General features: G+C 40.6%; 1 protein-coding gene across 4 annotated transcripts in view; it reads left to right on the top strand.

Moving 5' to 3' along the window:
* PIK3CB (phosphatidylinositol-4,5-bisphosphate 3-kinase catalytic subunit beta) overlaps window positions 1–20,410 on the top strand; it is a 1,042,661-nt gene that overhangs the window by 698,192 nt on the left and 324,059 nt on the right. For all 4 annotated transcript variants that reach the window (XM_069213799.1, XM_069213795.1, XM_069213796.1 and 1 more), the window contains one exon: window positions 19,098–19,219. In XM_069213799.1, coding sequence (XP_069069900.1) covers window positions 19,098–19,219 — 122 coding nt within the window. The remainder of the gene's footprint in view (window positions 1–19,097; window positions 19,220–20,410) is intronic.

Genomic DNA, 20,410 nt, shown 5'->3' with positions numbered 1-20,410 from the left:
TCCACGCGACGCCGTATGACGTCATCTAGGCAATAAGAAGCCCTCGTCGACGTGCAGACGTCAGTTCCCTTTTTTCCGTGCCTTTGAGTAACGTTTTTTCTTCAAGGGAGCTACAGTTGCGCATCTGTAGTTACAATGTCGCAGACAAGAAAATCTGGCTTTAAGCCTTGTAACCAGTGTGGGGGTCGATTGTCGGTCACTGACCCCCATGAAAATTGTATATGGTGCCTTAGTTCCGACCATGAGGTTTTTCAATCACTGTGCCCAAATCTCACCTCGAGCCCTCTCAACATCTCCTGTTCATAGGGGCAATACTGGACAAACATTGAATCAGGCCTTTCCTCCGCCCCAGCGGGTTCAGGACATTCAGGCGTTGATTCCAATGTTTCGAAATGGAGCGGTAGTTCCAGTCCTCAAGGTCCTTCGTCTGCTCGGTCTGTTTGCTTCTTGCTTACTGGTGGTAACTCATGCACGCTGGCACATGAGTGCTCTTCAGTGGTGCGTCCGCAGGCAGTGGTTTCAACACAATGGGGATCTCGAGGATTCGATCACGATCACCAGAGACACTGCAGTGGATCTTCAGCGATCGGCAACCTGTCGCAAGGAATGCCTTTCTCACTGCCTCCGCCGTTGGCCACAGTTGTAACGGATGCTTCCACTCTAGGGTGGGGAGCTCATCTGGGGGACCTGGAGGTCAAAGGCCTTTGGTCTCCAGTGGAACAGAAGTTTCACATCAATCTGTTGGAATTGCAGGCAATACGTCTGGCTCTCAAGGCCTTTCTCCCTTCCATTCGCGGTCAGTCAGTCCAGATTCTGATGGAAAACACTACCGCAATGTGGTATATAAACAGGAGGAGGAATACATGTTCCTTCGTGTCCTTAGACCCAGAAACCCTTGTATTTATACATTATCTAAAATACACAAAAACCCTACATCCCCGCCAGGTAGGCCGATTGTTTCAGGTATAGGTGGCCCTAAAGAGAGACTCTCAGAGTATGTAGATATATTTTTGCAACCATTTGTAGGGAATTTGCCATCCTATATTAAGGACACTAAACATATTCTTAGTATATTGTCAGACATTACTTGGGAAACAGGGATGATCCTAGTAACATTAGATGTCACTTCCCTATATACTAGTATCAACCATGAACTAGGAAAGGAAGCCTTGTGTCATTTTCTTCATAAGAGACCAGCCAGTCTATATGGTCATACTAACATGCTAATAATGAATATGGTGGATCTGATTTTGAATAACAATGTTTTTCTATTTAAAAATGACTGGTATCGCCAGAAACAAGGCGTGGCAATGGGATCCAAATTCTCACCAGCCTATGCTAATCTCTTTATGGGATTTTTTGAACAAAACAGGATTTGGAGCAAAGAGGGTAGTGCTTGGATTTCGGATATACTCTTTTGGGGTAGGTACATAGATGATTGTCTGATGATCTGGACGGGTGATTTACATAAACTCAATGAGTTTATAAGTTACCTAAACATTAATGACTTCAATATTCGATTCACCTCAGAACACAGTGTCACCAGTATTGCCTTCCTAGATGTAGAACTATTTATTCATGACAACAGAATAGAGAGTCGTTTGTACAGAAAAAGTACGTCATGTAACTCTATTCTACATGCACAAAGCGCACATACAGTACATCAAATCAACTCGGTACCATATGGTGAAATGGTACTGGCAAGGAGAAACTGTAGCCTAGAAGAGGATTTTGTACTATGCATTAAGGACATGAGCAATAGATTTAAAGCACGGGGATATCCCTCTCAGGTGATTGACAAAGCTCGCGGAAGGGCGATGCGTTTGAAGAGATTAGACACATTGAATCAGAAATCTAGACCAAGGGATAGTGCTATCCGCTGTATAGCCAACTATACAAAAACAGCTACTCTACTGCGAAAATGTATGAGCAGACACTGGCATATATTAACAGCAGATCTTAATCTCAGGAAGGTGATCCCAGATACCCCGATCTTTACCTTTAGAAGGGGTAAAACTCTGAAGAACATTCTATGCCCCAGTTATCGCACTAAACATAATCAAGAGAACTGGCTTAGTAACTGTAGTAAAGGATTTTATAAATGTGGTCATTGCGGCATGTGTAGATGGGCCAAATCAGGCATCTCTACATTCACGAGTTCTACCGGATTACAGTTTAGCATTAACCACAACATCACGTGTGACACTAATTTTGTCGTTTATATGATCATTTGTAAATGTGGCCTCTATTATGTAGGCAGTACCATTAGGTCACTCAGGGTAAGGGCAAGCGAACATTTTAGAGCCCTAAGACAGGATGATGAAAGATATCCTATAGTGAGTCATTTGAGACAATGTCCAAAACAGTACGTGTGGTTTCAAATTTTTTGTATTTGACCTCATAAATAAGGACCCCAGAGGAGGCAATAGAGAGCTAGCCCTCAGGAAGAAGGAATGCTACTGGATCCTAAAACTCAGAGCGGTGGAGGAGGGTCTGAACACCAATTTTGAAATGGAGTATTATTTAGGGGACTAATGTGATATTGATATAATATTGTTCTCTATCTATAGTGATTCATGAAATGCCTTTTATCCTGTGTTCTATCTAATACTGAATTAAGCATTTGTTCTTTCTCAAGGAATTAATGTATTCTACTCATCTTGAGATTTCCCCTACATGATTATTTGATTCTGCCTGTACTAATTAGATGTTATATCTATAGCATCAATAAGAGTTTATATACCTGTTTGTTCCATACACCTGCATTGTTTTTGTCTTTACACTGTACTTCATATCCGGTGTGTTATATAAACCTTGTTGTCATTATAGTGAGACTTGTATTATTAACTTTCCTTTGTCAGGTCAAGGTTTGTTTATGACACAAATGTGGCACGTCCCATTTTATTTCAAATTTTTTCTCTATTCTAAACATTTTAGCGATTTATCTAGTATTTTGCTTCCTTGTGTATTATCTTAAGGTATTTCCGTTTCTTTTTCTGGAATTCTTTTTGTGGATAGTTCCTTTCTGATTGTCTAGTTCTTTGGTCGAGCGATAATTAACGGGAGGTTTACACGAGTAATAGGTTGGACATCTACAACTTAAGCCAACCCGGAGGAGTTGTTTTTTCTTAATTATAGTGTTTAACTTTTGTATTTGACTGTTCCAAGATGGCGTTCGCGTGGTTATAACATTCGCTTTTTGCTCTTGCTTCATGGAGTACGTTTACTTAGACGCTATACTAGAGCATCTAATAGGGTTGTCTTAAACATGTAAGGAATTAATTACTTTACCAATATGTTGAACATGTATACAATGTGATGTTAGCACCGACTACTACACTCTCCTATTGGAGTTAAGTGCTCTCACTGCTCTAAGATGGCGCCCGTGTGGCATTGGAAGTCCTTTGTCTATTTCCTGTAATAGAGCTTCCGAAGGGAAGCTTTCAATGGAGCTCTTTCCGTTCTGTCGGCTTTTTACTTACTACACGGATACTACAGAACGCTGCGCGATTATTTGAACGCGGTTTTTCTTGGCATATTGCTATTTCATACTAATAGGTGAGCGGTTCTAATGGGATTACTATGGTTTTTAATATATTTTGGAGTACAAAACTAGTTTGTGGTTGGGATTTTTTCACCATACTAACGTTCAATTTGTTTAACCTATTTTTTAGGATGCTCTGCATAATATTTCAAAAGACTACTTGCTAATTATTTATTTCAGACGTAATAAGGTTAGTCTGGGCCGTATGGCCATACGCTAATATATTCACCTGGTGGCATTATCACCTCAAGGTATATATTCTCACTAGTGATTACATTGGGTGTTTATTATTATTTTCCAGAAACTCGAATTGTTTGAAGAACAGAATTGATTAACTTAAATTTGTTTCAAGTAAAGGTATGTTTAGGTTTTTATTGCGGGTGCAATATATGGAATTAAGGGTTTTATATGGTTACTAAAGGTATGGTTATGACTTTTTGGTAGGTGCTCACATTTTGGTTTTATATTTCTTGGTTCACTTAGGTTGATTTTGAATTGATTGTAAAATGAGGACGTGCACTTTTGTTGTCGGGACAACCTTTTGAGCATCAATATGAGTTACGTAAGGTTTTTTGTTGTTGTCTTAATTTTGGTAATTAAGTATATTTTCTCAATGATGACCTTCTGTTATGTTTCTATAAACTATGTATTACCTTCTTCCTTTTTTATGTCACACAAGTCACGAATTGCATGGTTTCTGTTCACATAATACATCACGGTGCAAATGACATGTCCTTGGCTTTAAAAAGTTGGATGAATGTGTACTACAACTGTAGTCACCAATTTTCGTTTATTTCAGCCCTGATGAAGTCTTTGAGATTGATGTCTCATAGGACGAAACACGTGTTGGCTGTTTTGGCTACATGAATATTTGTTTCAGCTATTGTTGCTACAAGAATACTGATTTCAAGGACGGCTTCTTATCGCTGTGATGAACTTTATATCCCAAGAATAAATTGAGTTCTGTTCCTTTCATGAATCCCGGTCCTACAGCGAAATTTATTGTATTGTTATTGACACTATATACTACTTTTTGGACCCATAACAATTTGAATGAATTGGTTTCTGATTCATGAGTGCCCTGACATCTGGTTTATCACTATTTAGTTTCCTTGGAAACATTAGAGGAGTAAGGAAGATCCTCTTGCCAGGAGCACCGTGCCAAAGATTGTGATTCAAATGTTACTGTGTGGATTTACTGTGAGCGCTCAAGCCCTGTGATTATCTTCCTGGTTGCTAATATATTGTCTTTTCGTGGTATATAAACAAGCAGGGAGGCGTGGGGTCGTACCTTCTTTGCAGAGAAGCTCTTCGACTCTGGTCCTGGCTTCAGGACCACAAGATTTGCTTGGTAGCAAATCATTTAGCCGGAGCGCTGAATGTACGTGCGGATGTTCTCAGTCGACGCAGCTCGGTCGACCATGAGTGGCGTCTTCATCCAGATCTGGTTCTTTACATCTTCCAGATGTGGGGGTGTCCGCAGATAGATCTGTTTGCTACTCAGGCGAACGCGCAGTGCCCGTTATTTTGCAGCCTCCAGTATCCGATGCAAGGAGCTTTGGGGAACGCGTTTCAGATGTCCTGGAAGGGTCAGTTGCTTTACGCATTTCCTCCCATAGCCCTGATTCCTCGAGTTCTGAGGAAGATCCGCCAAGACCGGGCCCAGGTCATCTTGATAGCCCCGGATTGGCCAAGAAGGGTGTGGTATACAGACCTTCTCCAACTCTCTCTGTGCCCTCCGCTCCGTCTCCCTTACAGAGTGGACCTCCTCTCGCAGTCGCAGGGGCAGATTCTACACCCCCCCCCTCCAGAGTCTGCACCTTCATGCCTGGAGATTGAACGGGGCAATCTGAGTGATTTTTCTCTCCCACCGGAAGTGGTGGATGTTATTTTATCAGCCAGGCGACACTCCACCAAATCGATCTATGCAAATCGATGGGCTAGATTTGTACATTGGTGTGGAGAGAGCCGAATTGATCCCTTAAAGGCTCACTTGTCTGATATATTATCATTTGCTCTTTCCTTGGCACAGAAGGGTTGTGCAGTTGCCACCGTTAAGGACTATTTATCAGCACTGTCGGCTTTTCTGTGCCTCCCAGATCAACCTTCCTTGTTTAAATCTCCAATTGTTTTGAGGTTTCTTAAGGGTCTCACTAATAGGTTTCCACCCACACCGTTTGTTATGCCACAGTGGGACCTTAACTTTCTTGTGCTTTGCGTTTGCTGGTTCTTAAGACTGTATTCCTGGTAGCCATAACATCGGCCAGAAGAGTCAGTGAGCTTCAGGCTCTTAGTGTAGAGTCTCCATACCTTTCCTTCTTTGGAGACTAAGTGGTGTTAAGGACCAAGGTGGCTTTCCTGCCGAAGGTTGTTACACCCTTTCACTTGGGGCAGTCTATTTCTCTCTCTTCCTTTTACCCTTGCCTAATCCATCCAAGGAGGAAGAGAGGCTCCACCGACTGGATCCACGAAGAGCATTGAGCTGCTTTGTTGACAGGACGAGGGAGTTCAGGCAAGATGATCAGTTCTTTGTTGGATACGTGGGGAAGAGGAAAGGCAGAGCAGTCCACAAGAGAACGCTATCCAGGTGGGTCATTCTCTGTATTAAGCTTTGTTATTCCTTAGATAAGAAAGAACCACCTGTGGGGCTTGGTGCTCATTCCACCAGAGCTAAGGCTGCCTCTTCGGCTTTAGCTAGGGGTGTTCCTGTGGTTGACGGCGGCAACTTGGGCATCCCTCCATATTTTTGTCAAACATTATTGTTTGGATTCTGAGGTTAGGAGGGATGGCCATTTTGCTCGCTCAGTGCTGCAGGATTTCTTGGTTTGACCATTTGGGCACCCACCTCCGGAGGTAGTACTGCTTTAGGACTCTGTTCTTTAGGTGAGGAATCTACAGGTAGGTGTATCCATCAGAAGAATAAGTTACTTACCTTCGGTAACGCTTTTTCTGGTTGATACATTAACTACCTGTGGATTCCTAACGGTCCCACCCGCCTCCCCGTTGCCTGAATGGTTGTTCCACGAAATCCTTGGGTGAGCGCCAATTGTCTTGTATATATGTGTGTATGTGTGTATATATATATATATATATATATATATATACCTGATTCATGTATATAGTTATAGCATGTATATATGTATTTTTTTCTCTGGTCTTGATAATTCAAGTACTCATGATTGATTTTGACTGACATATTTAATTTCTTATTATTTTTAGTGTAATAAATGTTGAGTTTTCACTTCTTTGGATGTGATTATGTTCTCGTCAAGGTCAAATTTTCACCTGTTCGCCTCTACGTCACGTAAAAAATGGTGATAACTGACGTCTGCACGTCGACGAGGGCTTCTTATTGCCTAGATGACGTCATACGGCATCGCGTGGAGTCGGGCTATTGTGACGTAATCGTCGACGTGCACAGCTAGAAGAAATTTCCGTCGAAGCTGGCGCGAGGGGATAATTCTTTAGGTGAGGAATCCACAGGTAGTTAATGTATCCACCAGAAAAAGCATTACCGAAGGTAAGTAACTTATTCTTTTTGTTGTTCAGATGTACAGCCTGCTGAAATCATGTAGTTCAATGTGTTGTAAAAACAGATAAAAATAAGTAGGTAAATTACACTTTTCATGATTTTCCATTATAAATTACAAGGTCAACACATAGATGCTGGACATTCTGCATCAGGAACTCCCATCCACGACGCGGTAAAAGAACCATTCACAAGTCACAGTGCTGCCAGACCGGCTCTCACCACAGAACATATTCTCAGTGTTCCTGCTTTCAGAGCTGTGTTATGATAATTTCTCTTTGATTTAACTCTTTACTTTGTCTGAAGTGGATGTAATTTGACAGACGGCATGCAGTTGTTTGTTGTCTAGTCTCCAGCATTTAGAGAGCACTTAGCTGCCCACCGGGGCTTTCCACACTGAGCAGAGATCAGGTACGAAGCAGGATTGCTGCATTATTCAAATAAGAATGTTTTTCATAATTTTCCTAAAGCAAGCTGAGGTTTGGTCTTCCTGATTTGCAGTGGGAGGGCATTCCAGAGCTTAGGAACACTTAAGGCAAAGGAGCGGCCGCCGACTCCCGCTCTGTTGATCCTCAGGACTGTTAACAACTGCTGTTTTGATGACTGTGAACACAGGCCTATAAAATTCGACCCGCCTACTCGCTATGGCGAGTCATATTTTATGAGGTTGAGCTATTTTTAGGACTTACGTGCCCCTTCTGGCAAGTTGAAGTAGAACAGGTGTTCTCTTAGAAAGTGAAGGAGGCCTTTAAATCTTGTTATTATCACATTTCATCCGAGTTCAGAGTCAGAGGTCAAAAGTCAGTTTGTCTTACAATTAATTTTCCTTCTGACTGCACAGTTCCAGGATTTTGTCAGTTTTTATTTAACACATAACATATAAATAGCTAGGTCATTTGTACAAACATTTCAAAATGTATTTCAGTGGTTGTGAAAGCCCATTGTTTTTACTTATGTGTGATGAAAAAAATATTTTAACAGGGTGAAAACCGATCAGGACACCTTACTTGGTGAAGTGCAAAGAATAAATATGTTTTCTGAAACCAGATTTTCATAGATTTGGTAATACATTATATAGTTTTAACAGTAAAGCTTCAAATTAGTTGGAGGGATTTTCGGCACTTCTTGGAAATTGTCTGTGAATGACAGTGTGTGACGACATCATCCTTTAGTAATATATTTATTAAAAGTGGTGTTTAAACATAAACTCTCCTGGCCTGGTAGCAATGCTCTTAGTAAACTAAGAGGCAAGTAATGGATCATGTGTCCCGTATATGTGGGTTAGATTTTTTTTTTTTGTACAGCAGAATGCTGCGCTCACATATTCAAAGGTACACTCATATGTGCGAATGAAGAAAAAGGTGACTCTGTAAAGTAAAATATTTGCCTAGGATTACACAGTTTGAGACCCATTTATGGGTCAAGTGCATCACAGTTATGGTCAAGAATTTAATTCAAGATACTCGACCTGCCGGTCTAGTAACATTTTCATGATTTTTCGAGGCCTGAAACATCTCGGTAACAGATGTGTTAAAAGCCCCTAGATAAGTGTAGATCCTATATTGTGTATTTCTCTGAGTGCCATACATAGCACTTTGAAGTGTAACTTTTTTTGCACCTGAAGTCAGTGCAGAGATGTCCAGGCAGCTGTTACTGACTGAAATTTAGGGATGTGCAACACTGTACGAATTGCAGCGTTTTGTAATGTTCGTAGCCTTTTGATTTGGCACTACCCATATGTAAAGAGTTAAAATAGTCAACCTGTGAGGTAATCAGGCCTTGCACCACAACTCTACGTCTAATCAGATAGCCATCTCAGTAATCTCCTAAGAGTTTGGAGGAGACCAAAGCAGGTGGCCGCCAGTCTCTTGACCTGAGCTGCTATGATGAGCCTATCATCAACCCAGACTCAAGGAATTTTCACATCTTCCTTAGGGGTTGGTTGGCTGCCTATGCAGACAGATTAATTAAGATCTAACCACTGTGAGGGGTTGTTGCCTACTACCAGCACTTCAATCTGATCTTGGTTTAGTTTGAAGCTGCTGGCAGCCATCCAATCCACTGCATGCTCCAGACATTTGTCAGGAAGGAAGAATTTGTCATAATTTATTTTAGAATAATAGAAGCCGCAATCGCTGGCACATTTTTCTTAGCAACTGAGATGGGTCAGGTTATTGCAACTGTTGAAAGCATGGTGTACAGGAAAAAGGCTTATCAACTCTGATGGGTAGCGCCTTGAAAAGATTAACTGCTCCACTTAAAAGCCTTGCTGGTATTTGAAAACTAGTACCAGTGGGAAAAGAAGCAACCTTGTGTGATTAACACGCATCTCGCCCTCCAAAACCACGCCAGCTGGATTTTGCAGATAAATTACTCAGTAATGCCAATTCACATCGACCCATTCCCTCCCAAGCATATAGTTTTCATATTTTTCCTTTAACGACTCACCACCTCTTGAGGAGGATTGGTTGAAAATCTGCTCACTAGTACTTCAAAACAAACTAATCTCCTCAGTGATACAAACAAAGTTCTTTGCTGTTCACTACCACTGCTGGACCACCATTAAACTTTTCAAACTAAAACTTAGACACTAACAATTGCTGGGCTTGCAACTCATCACCTGTCGATAGCGAACATATGTTCTTTTTATGCCCCTACCTGTCTTCCTTCTGGATAGACATCTCTTGGCACTTGCACACAATTTTCAAAATTGTCATCCCTTTGATCTTTCTATCGATAACCCTTAGCCCGCTCTCAACCGTGCCACCAGTCAAACTCAAAGATTCAGACCTTGCTGCTCACCATTGCCCTTAAAGTCCTACTAATTGACTGGAAATCTGTTAATGTTTCTTACCATACATGGTGGGCATGGGTCACTTATATTAGAAGCACACAACTATCCCAATTGCTTGACAAAAGGCAATCCTATTGCATCACATTGTATTCATTTGCAACATGTCCACGCAGTAATGGAACTCTCAGACATTGTCACACTGCCATACTTTTCTGTCTTGACTGTGGCAGTTTACCCACAACTCACATGACTCCCTTACCTCCTCCGCTACCTACTCACCTACTTCTTTTTAGTGTTTTTTTAATTATATAAATCTATATCGAATATCTAGAAGCCACCCGCTATTCTAATGATTTCCAGGCTGAGATCGCTTATAACATTACCAAATGTTTTCTCCCTATTACCAATCTTAACACTGTTTGCAAAAGATTCCCTGACATAATCAGTATTATAACTGTTGTGATTTAGTTATTACTGTGCTCCTGGAACTTTTCTGGTATTGACCTTGTGTGCTGTTTTGCATTTTTTGTTTCACGCAAAAATGCTATTAAATTATTTAGAAACAAAAAATAGAATCGCAAAAGAAGTAGAGATGTACATTTTCACTGTTTAACAGTAACATTTTTGTAATTACACATTAGCATTTCTTTTTACTAGCTTTCAGATTATCCTTAGTCACTGATAAACAGCAGTGATAAAGTAATGTGTGTTCCTAATTGAATTATATTGAACAAAGGCTTCCCCCACCATATTGGAATGGTTTCTTGAACTGTTATGGTTCTGCTTTTTGTTTGTAAATTTCTTTTTCGCCTTTCAGTAAGTGATTCATGATGGATTTTCTTAATTTTGTTGGCTTCCTTGCCTTCTTTGTGTGTGTAAATATCTTATTTGCTGCTTTGCTGTCAAAGTGAAAATGTAAATTTCCTCAAATGATAGTTTGCACAGTATTTTGGGTGAATTTGATCATTTACTAAAAATTAAATTTACATTACGGTAACTATGTCCCCAGTCTGAGTTTTGGCAACATTTGTGCTATGATTCCGATGCTTGAAGCGAGACAGGCTTCTGCCTGTCGAAGAGGGGTCTGAAATGGAAACTTGCTGAACTGTGCAGCGTGATGGAAGCTTTTGCCTTTAGAAAATTAATAAGGTACTGGGCACAGTCCCCTAATCAGCAATACATTTGTTAAAAACTGGTAGAAGTTCACCTCTCCCATATCAGGAGAAACACGACTACTTTTTTTTTTTTTTTTATTGCAATATATCTGTTGAGAGAGATCTGTGAATTTAAAGACATCTGATCCTGTGTTCTTGGACAATATTTTCACATAGGATATTGTACAGAGGCTACTAAAGAGTTGGATGTTTCTGACTCACAACTACACCAAACATTATTAGAACACCCTAATGTAGTTCAGGCTTTAAAGCCAAATCCACAAGTTAGTCAGCAGGCCTCATGCAGAATCTCTCAAATTTCAAATTTTAGCTTGTACCTTTTGGTATCCGGTCAGTTCGTCCAGTAATGTATTAGAGGTTGCAGCCCGAATTTGAATACCTCCTCCTTCAGAGCCAATAGATATTTCTGATTTTTAAGGGTTTTTTCCTGATTGTCTTTTAGCTGTGCATCATAATATTTGGAGCACTCAAGCCGGGAAGCTTATAATCACAACACTGCCATTTGGTCTTAATGACTTTGAGCCTAATTTAGGTATTGGCGGATGGGTTACTCTGTCACAATAGTGATTGATATCCTGTCCACCAAAATCCAAATCCCATAGCAAATAATATGATTTAGATTCCGGTGGGTGGGATATCCATCACAATTGTGATGGAGCAACCCATTCGTCAAAATCCATATCAGACCCCATTTCTCACCACTTAGTTTGTACCAATTCTACAAGGTCACTCCATATGGTTCATCCTCCTCCTAAAAAAATTAGGTCTCACCCTCCATTCTTCTTGCTTAGCATTTATTTGGGTATGCTTGTGGTGCTGGCCATATATAGCAACACGGTGAACACAGATTCTTCAGTGCATGAGTCACAATAGAATTGAGTGTTTTGTGCCAATGGATGATGATTTTAGAGCAGAAAAAGAGGAAAGTGGACACAGTCATAGCATCATCATGCATAGGTATTTGGGGATCTCACTTTCCTCTGATTTTGCCAACCATCTGTCCTCCCAAATCATCATCATGAATGAAACACATCTGAAGCACACTATCATTCAAGAACAGGTTGTTGTCAAAATGCAGTAGGACTGCTGTGTCGAACAGTTTGGCTTTCAACTATTACTTCCTGTAATCGATGGGAAATACCAAAGTACTGAAAATGCCATTCAAATGTAAATTCACATGTCTGGATGTCCTCCTTAAGCTGCTTGAGGGCGGGGAGCTAGAGATACACGCTCTTTATTTGTGGATTCTCTATTGTCATGATGGAACTTTGAAATTTGATATTTGCCCTTTATGTTGTGCCTTCTGCACCGTTGTATGCCCTCTCTTGTAACCCTTTACCTCAGAGTCAATACCTTCTCTGTATGTGCTGGCATTAATCACTGTGATATATTTTGTACCCTTCTTAGTCAAGTGCCTGTTCTCCCACTGTGAAACCCTATTATTCTGTCTTTCCTCTGTTTGTGCTTATTTCCCAAAATATGTACCCTATTTTCACAAATCTACATCTCTGTAATTCATTCTTGTGATTAACAACCCAGAAGCTTTGCCCTTAGATTAGGTATTTCTTATCATAGTCTGTTTTCCACCTGGGTGGCTTTGGTGCAATTTGCAATAATGAGACTTGTGGGAACAGCGGAGACTGCTGCAAATCTCAGAGGGAGGAGCATGGGAGGGCAGATAAAATAATAAATAAAGAAACATGCCTTTTGTCACCACCGCATCCTGCCGTGTTACTCCACTTCCCTTGATGTGGACACAAACACAGGCTCCCCAGCAATCCTGGTGCTGTGTTCATGCTTAAACCTAGCATAAAAGCAGCGTCAGGATTGGTCTGAGAGACTTGGACTGCTGTTCAGACACAACCCTGGGATATGTGCAGTTTCTTCAGTCCAGCTGTTCAACACAACCAGGTTGGAGAAACCTAAGTGCGCATGTGTGTTTGGCCAGCCTAAGACGGCTGGACAAACACACACGTGCACTTAGGTGTGCGCTCGCTCCTCCTTCCCCCTTGACCTCCCGTGGCCCAGCCTGCCCCTTCCTTCACATGCTGCTGGCTGAGCCTGCAGCTGAAAGAGAAAACGATAATGAAATATTGTTTTATCTTTCCGCTCCAGACTTAGCCAGTGGGGCGACTCTCCTTCGCCATTCCGAGAATGATGATATTAACATTCCACTACACTATGTGAATACCTTTTTTGGGGTAGTCTGCTACTGTCATAAGTCCTCCTAAGCTGCGTATTAAAAAAACACACAGCATGACATGTTTTGTTGCCTGTTGAAGTATTGTCAGTGATCTGTTATTGCCTGCTCCCATGACCCGTGAGCCAGTGTCAGGCCTAAGATTACTGAGGATGCTTAGAGACTTACAGTCCTGGAGAACCCAATCTGAGTTTAACAGTAAAGCCTATGAAGAGATGCATTAACTCCATAAAATACAAACATGCTGTCTAGAATGCACTAGTTCTGGTCTCTTGTAGGGAGTCTGCTTTGTAATGTCTGGCATCAGTTGGTATTGTAAGAGGCATATGCCGTGCTTGATAAGTCTCATAATGAGATGACCTTTGTATGAAACACTTGATGGGGATTCTGCTCTTAAAAAAGAGGGCATTGCCACCTGTATGTAAAAAGTAATAGCACACAGTAGCTACATGCCCACAAATGGGAAGGTGATACTTACTAACCAAATGGCAGCTGTTCCAATCTGTGGTCTAGGGCTCCCTGGGGGTCTGTGACTCCTAAGAAACTCATATAATAACAGATTTTCAAGGTGTATGTAAATGAACAAAGAAAATGTAAAATTGAATTTTTTTTAACGTTTTGTAAATGTGAAGAAACTTGAAACTGAAGGCTAAAAATAAAGTTGGTATACTCAAATGGATTGTTGGAGCAGTGCAAGTGCATCAAATAGGATTTAATATAGACAATAGGAGGTCTCCATTGAATTCAGAAAAGCGCAAACCTTCCCATTAAAATGTTTTTTTTTTTTTTTTAATTGGCTTGTAAATAATATTCTGTCTATTGTTTTACGATTCAAATCATCAGAATTGTTTGGGCTAGGGTCCCCAGCTTCCAGGATGACTAAATGGGGGTCACCGGTTTCCAGTAATGAATAAGTGGAGGTCCATAGAAGTGAAAAGGTTAAGAACCACAGATATAGAGCATCACACATAACTTGAGCAGGCACACTGCACTGATAAATTTAGGTCAAATGATTGCTGAAATCTGTGGATGAAAAGAGATGTTTGAATGCGGAAAAAACGTTATGTCTTAAAGTCTTTGATTATTGATTTATGTCTTTTTTATTGCACAATTGAGAATAGAAAATATAGGGAAACATTTTCCATTTTCCCAGGGTGAAAATAGATAATTTTATTTATTCTTTTATATATCTACTTTAACAAACCCAATGCCACTTAGTTTGCAGAACTTGCTTTATATTCATAACATGCTTCATATAGCTGTTCATCCTCTGATGAAGTGGGTTTGCTTTGTTATACAGTTGAGGGCTTGCCGATGTGGATGTCTGGGCTCATCTGCACTGTTTTTTTCCTACCTTAATTTTTGATTTTTGTTTTTCGAAATTACCATTCTCGTTTTCTGAATTTGTCACTGTTGAGACTGGCTGCGCTTGTCAGACAGTGAAGGGCAGTCATTACTTAATTATCATGTAGGATCTGATTGTTTGGTGGTGTGACAATCTTAAAGCCCTTAGGCCTTTTAAGTCTTCAGCCTGAAAGAGCCATACGTGCCTCTGCTGAGGACCCGCTGCTGCTGTTGGTGGTCATGTCCTGGATGCTCCTGGCTTCAGCCTTGCAGTGCCTGGGGCTAAGCATCAATCTGGGACTAGAGCTATGATAGCCCATCGTCTCACATGTTGATGTGGGGTTTATTAAATCTCACTGACCCACCTGACCCCATCCTGTGAATTGTTGTGCAGGAAAGGCTGCAGGCAAGAAGCTATTAAGCCTCTGCAGTGCATGAGTTGAGCTAACACACCTCACAAAAGCATGTATAGCACAGGCACCAGTGATCAGTTTATCTCGCTGAAGTGTTCCATGCGACAGCCACTTACAGTATGTTCTTGCATGTTTGATGCAGACCCTTTGTTGAAGTACTTGCTTGAAATGCTTCTTGATTAGTGCCCAGACGTGAATATGTTTTATGCTAAAGCTTCCTTCCAGTCCGTATGGCACTCTCCTTTCCTGGACTGTATACACTTGCCTGTATTTAAGTGTAGCTTGTGCACTAAAATGGCCTTTCAATCATGTGCTCAACGCATCCTTTGGGTGTATATTGTTGAATGTGTATATGCAGTCTTGGTATTAACGTTCTCTTTACTGATCATGTATTTTCATGTGCAGCCTCAAACTTGGGGAATTTTTTTCTGATCTGACTCTAGAAGACCTATGAAGTTCTTAGAATGAAAGTGGACCATACGTCTTGGTCATGTAGAAGTAAAGCTAGAGTAGCCAGATCTCACTTATGACACTAGCAAAAACAGTGTCAACCCCTGAGGATCCCTATTAGGATAATAATTGCTGTGGATTGGCATGGGCTTGTGACATGTCAGCAGAACATGTTTATTTTAGTACATTGTATGGGGCAAGTGAGCGTCTTTCTAGCCCTTTTTCGATCACACGTTGAACTAGGTCCTGTGAAAGAGATTTTTTCTGCTTAATTTGGCATGTCCTCAGCCTAATTGTGTAATCGCCTGCTGTGGGCGCCAGCAGCAACTGGCAAGTACACGGACACAGGCACTGCTCCATTTGCCTGGAGCGGACACAAGTCTTGTTTTATTTACCTGATTTTCTATTTGAAAATAAAAAAATAACAATCTGCTAGTGGTCTTAAAATGCTTTCTCAATGATAGCAACCACTCTTTAGGACAGACCGGTGTCAATCAGAATTTTAGTTCTCACTTTTGAATGCTGCCCTTGCTTTTGCCATCAGCCTGGTAATTGAGATTTGATCACTTGTGGTTTTTGGTAGATCATAATAAAGTTATGGCACACTATTTACTGGAACTTTTGACAGCACACAAATATTTAACCATATTTTTTGTACCTTTTTTTCCTATAAACGAGAAATATTCCTGTTTAGTGTTCTTACTTTAAAATCAAAACCAACTACTGACTCATGTAACCTCTTGTACATTACATTTCATATTTACCTGATCACCTTTTCTCCGTCCGTTAATGTCACATAACTTTACCTTTTCATCACCATTATCTCGACCAGAATATTTTAAAGTAAAATAAGGACAAAGACAGTCTCTAAGGTGAAAGTTAATGTTGGACCTAGACCCTTTTTGCAGGGTTATCCCCAAACATTTTGACATTTTGACTTTTTCTGACCTGTTTTTGTTGGCTTCAGGACTCTGGGCACTTTACCACTACCACAACGGTGGGACTTAAAGGTAACTTTTGCATTTACCTTCTATGTTGGCCCATATGCGACTTCTTGTATGTATAGTCTTCCTCACCTGCCTAACACCTTGTGAATGTGTTAGTTACAGCTTATGTCGACTTGTTAAAATGAACAAATAAATGTTGAAAAAAGGGGACAGGTTTAGGGTAGTGTTAGGGGAAGGATTTAAGATTAGTGTTGAAACAGGGAAAAGCCAAGGGAAAGGTTTCAGTTAGAATAAGAGCAAAGGAAAGGTTTAGGGTAAAGCAAAGGGTAGACTTAGAGTTTGGTCTAAGGTTAAGGGAACTGGGGAAGGTAAAGATGATATCCCAGGAGGTCTGGGTCACGTAGCAAACCAGGAATGTTCTGAAATCTATTGTTCCTTTTACATGTCTGTAAAACTATTGATTTTTCTGTCAAAATATCAAGAAAAGTGTGCTTGAAAAGCACAGCTTTACCCCATTTAAAAAAAAAAAAAACTTGAGGGGGATAAGACAAGCCCCGCCCCAAATACATATCCCTTCCTCCTCCCTGTACCTTGGTACATTTGTGTGTCTTTGCTTGCACGCTCAGGCAAATTCACGCTTTGACGTTACACTCCACCATCATCAGAGTTTGCTAACCACCACTGAAGAAAAAATCCACAATTAGAACTTCCTTTTCTCCCCAAATGGGGGCTATGCTGGTGAGGATGAACCCAAGTTGGAAGCCAAAGACAGGATTGCAGATGATAGTACACTTTGTACTGAAATGATTAACCTCAACAGTAAAAAGTAGACAGAGCACTGCACACATATACAAAACAGCTCCAATATGTTACATAGTTGGTATTGCCAAGCTCACAGCGGCGCTGTTCACCAGGACACACCACAGGCCACCTCATAACTGCACACACAAAAATAAAACTCTGAACATATTCCCAAAACAGCCCGTATTTGCTAGTAAATGACTTTTAAGACCTCTAAAAGTACTTTCTGCTGAGACTGCCTACCACTTTTAGGCTGTGCTGGGTAAGGACCCATTATTAACCAGGAAAATAGTTTGGTACAGGCCTTGCAGTCTCACCCACAAAAACTCGTAACTAAATCAGACTGATATGCTTCAAGTGCAGCTGACACACCACAACAAAACCAAATCAAAACTCTGAATTGTGATGGAAAAAGTTGTAAAGTCACACTACAAAATGGCACTGAAAAGACACAGCCATATAGTGCACTATGCAATTACTACTTACGGTATAAGCTCTGACAATGTGGAGCAGAAACAAAATAACAGCCTGTCATTTTTACCACTCCATGTACTTTTATTACAGCCTCCAGGACTTTTATAATAGCACATATCTTTGAAAACCCTGATTATGTAACTTTCTTTGTTGCAATTAGATCTAGGGTTTCTGATGAACTAAAGGGTGACAGGGAGGTTCGGCTACATATGCTGATACTGTTTATCAGAAAGGTGGACTGGTAAAGAGGGGATTTCTTTCGTTTGACTGTTCTGGGTGCCATTTAACAACAATGAGAGCAAAGCTTGAGTTATCCATGGTGTTTCTCCCAAGGTGAAGAACTTTCCCGTTGTCCACAGCTACTCATCTACTTTCATCAGCTGTTCAATGGGTGAAGAGATATTGGAGAGCCATGGAAAACATGGCCTCACTTGATTCAGTCCCATGCCCTCACATATTCCTGTGCCATGCCTTGCGCCGCACCACCATATTGCCCTGCTTCCCGTTAACAAGTTTTAAAAAACGTATCTGGCATACTGCAGCCTCCTCTCCTACCAAATATTGAGAAGATGTACTTGGTGATCTGCCACTCACCCTCGTAATTCTTAAAATGTATCCTCACCCAGCCAAATAAAATAAAACGTTTGCCCTGTAATCCATCCACATCACCCTCTCTTTAGAGAAGCCCTCCTACGTCCCTATCCAAGTAAAAATAAATTTTCGTGCCCTTCTGCCACCCACCTCCCTAAGTGTCTTCCAACAGCCTCTTCACCCACACTGACATGCTCTTGGAGAGCCATGTCGGCCGAGTTTTCAGTTCCCTGCCTGCTTGGATCAGAAGAGACCGTGGTTGACAGAGAATGTGGCCGCTGGCAGTGGATGACTGTCACTTTCGTTCTGCTGCTTTCTCGGGTCTGTGGAAAACTGGTAAATGTGAGACCGCTAGCTACCTTTCTTCTGCTTTGTTCCAATCTCTGGTGAGTGTCCCTGGCTACTTGTACGTGGCTGGGAACACATCGGAAGCACGTTCTTCAGTTTCATGATTTAGCAACCGTGTGATTCTAATTTTGTTTTGCATTTGCTGCGTCATAGCAGTAATGCCAGATTCACATTCCTGTGCACATGCTATTGCTCTTTATATGATCCTGGTTCTCTTTACCTATTCATCATCATCAGTAAGTGTTTCAGAGTGTCTTTGTTTGATGCCTGCTTGGGTTGAGACGTGTTATACCATCATTCACTTGGGCGTAGGCTATGCTCTATAAGACCTATAAATGCAGTTGTGTTTTCTGTATTCTAGTTTATATATATATTGAGAAATGTGTTATAGTATTACTATAAATGGAAATAGAAGTTGCATGTATTTACCAGCACTACAAATGTCTATATGATGAAAGTGGGTTTAATATTTTGTTTACTTTTTCAGCTTCAAGCCTTGCTTCAGATTTGGTCAAAGCTGCCTCCTAGAGAAGCATTGGAGTTGCTTGATTTTAACTATCCTGACCAGTATGTGAGAGAGTATGCAGTAAACTGTTTGAAACAAATGAGGTACGTATGTATGCATCTGTAAGAGAATAATACTTATTGTGTCACTGAAGGTAAGCCACCATGGTTAAAATCATGAATAAGAGTTACAATCTTGCTCTGGATTTTAGTGCTTTTCTGGAAAATTAGACTTGTACTTTGAGATCGTATTCTTTCTGTACATGTGTGCCGTCATCAAATAATGTTGAGTACTTAGTCTACCTAACTTCCCATTATAACAAACCCATCTTTACTGATTTTTTTTAAATCTCGTTTCATCATTCAGTATCATACTCTAACAACATGCACAATGGTGTCTTTAATCTCCCAGCAGACCTCAATATTAAAGACATGAGATTGACTTAGTTGTAGTTGCTGTGCTTTGCTTCTCATACTAAGACATATTTCTTTTACATCTTTTACATCTTCTACACTAGTCTGACCATCTTTCAATGTGTATTTCTCTGGTTATCTCCAAGCTCCTTCATAGTGGACAACTAACAGTTTTTGATAACTACCTGATCATGCCAGAACTTCCAAGTAGACTCTCATTTAGTCACTCACTTAAATTTCATTTAATCCCCCGCTGACTCTAATACATTTGTGTCACCAATGAAGAGTGTGTTTAAAGCCATAGCAGAAACTTAGGCTTCCCACTCGTATTAAAAAAAGGTGTGCCCCATACCTGCTGGAGCTTGGTATACTTGGACTAAATACACACAAAAGAAATAGCTGAAAACCTGAAGTTTTGTCTCATATCATACTCCAAGCTACTGCCTTATGCTTCTCCAAATAACATGGAGCACACAGAAAAAAATACTGCCCAGCAAATTACTGGGTAATTGCCATTCTCCTGGCAAACAGTAAAAGTAAGAATTTATTAAAGCTTCTCAAACTCTGTGCCAACTAACTTCCACCATTATCTTCTGTTCGTTCATTACAATATTTTGAGTTTAGTGATGTTTTTCAAGAAAAGGAACACAATCAGACTCAGAGTTGGCACTTTCCACAGTGTAAACACCTACTGTTTTGTACCCATCAGTGACACTTTCGACTGCTGACAACACAATCCTCATCTACCCTCTTACACTATCTAAAAGCAACCATCTTTGTGAACACCTGTTTCCACGATCTTTCAATGCCTTTTTGAGGCCCATTCGCTTAACCTGAATATCATTGACATATCTCTTTTCAGTGATATATTTCCATCGTCCA

This window comes from Pleurodeles waltl, chromosome 11 (assembly GCF_031143425.1).
Source record: "Pleurodeles waltl isolate 20211129_DDA chromosome 11, aPleWal1.hap1.20221129, whole genome shotgun sequence".
Taxonomy (NCBI): domain Eukaryota; kingdom Metazoa; phylum Chordata; class Amphibia; order Caudata; family Salamandridae; genus Pleurodeles; species Pleurodeles waltl.
This window is presented reverse-complemented; position numbering and strand designations above follow the sequence as displayed.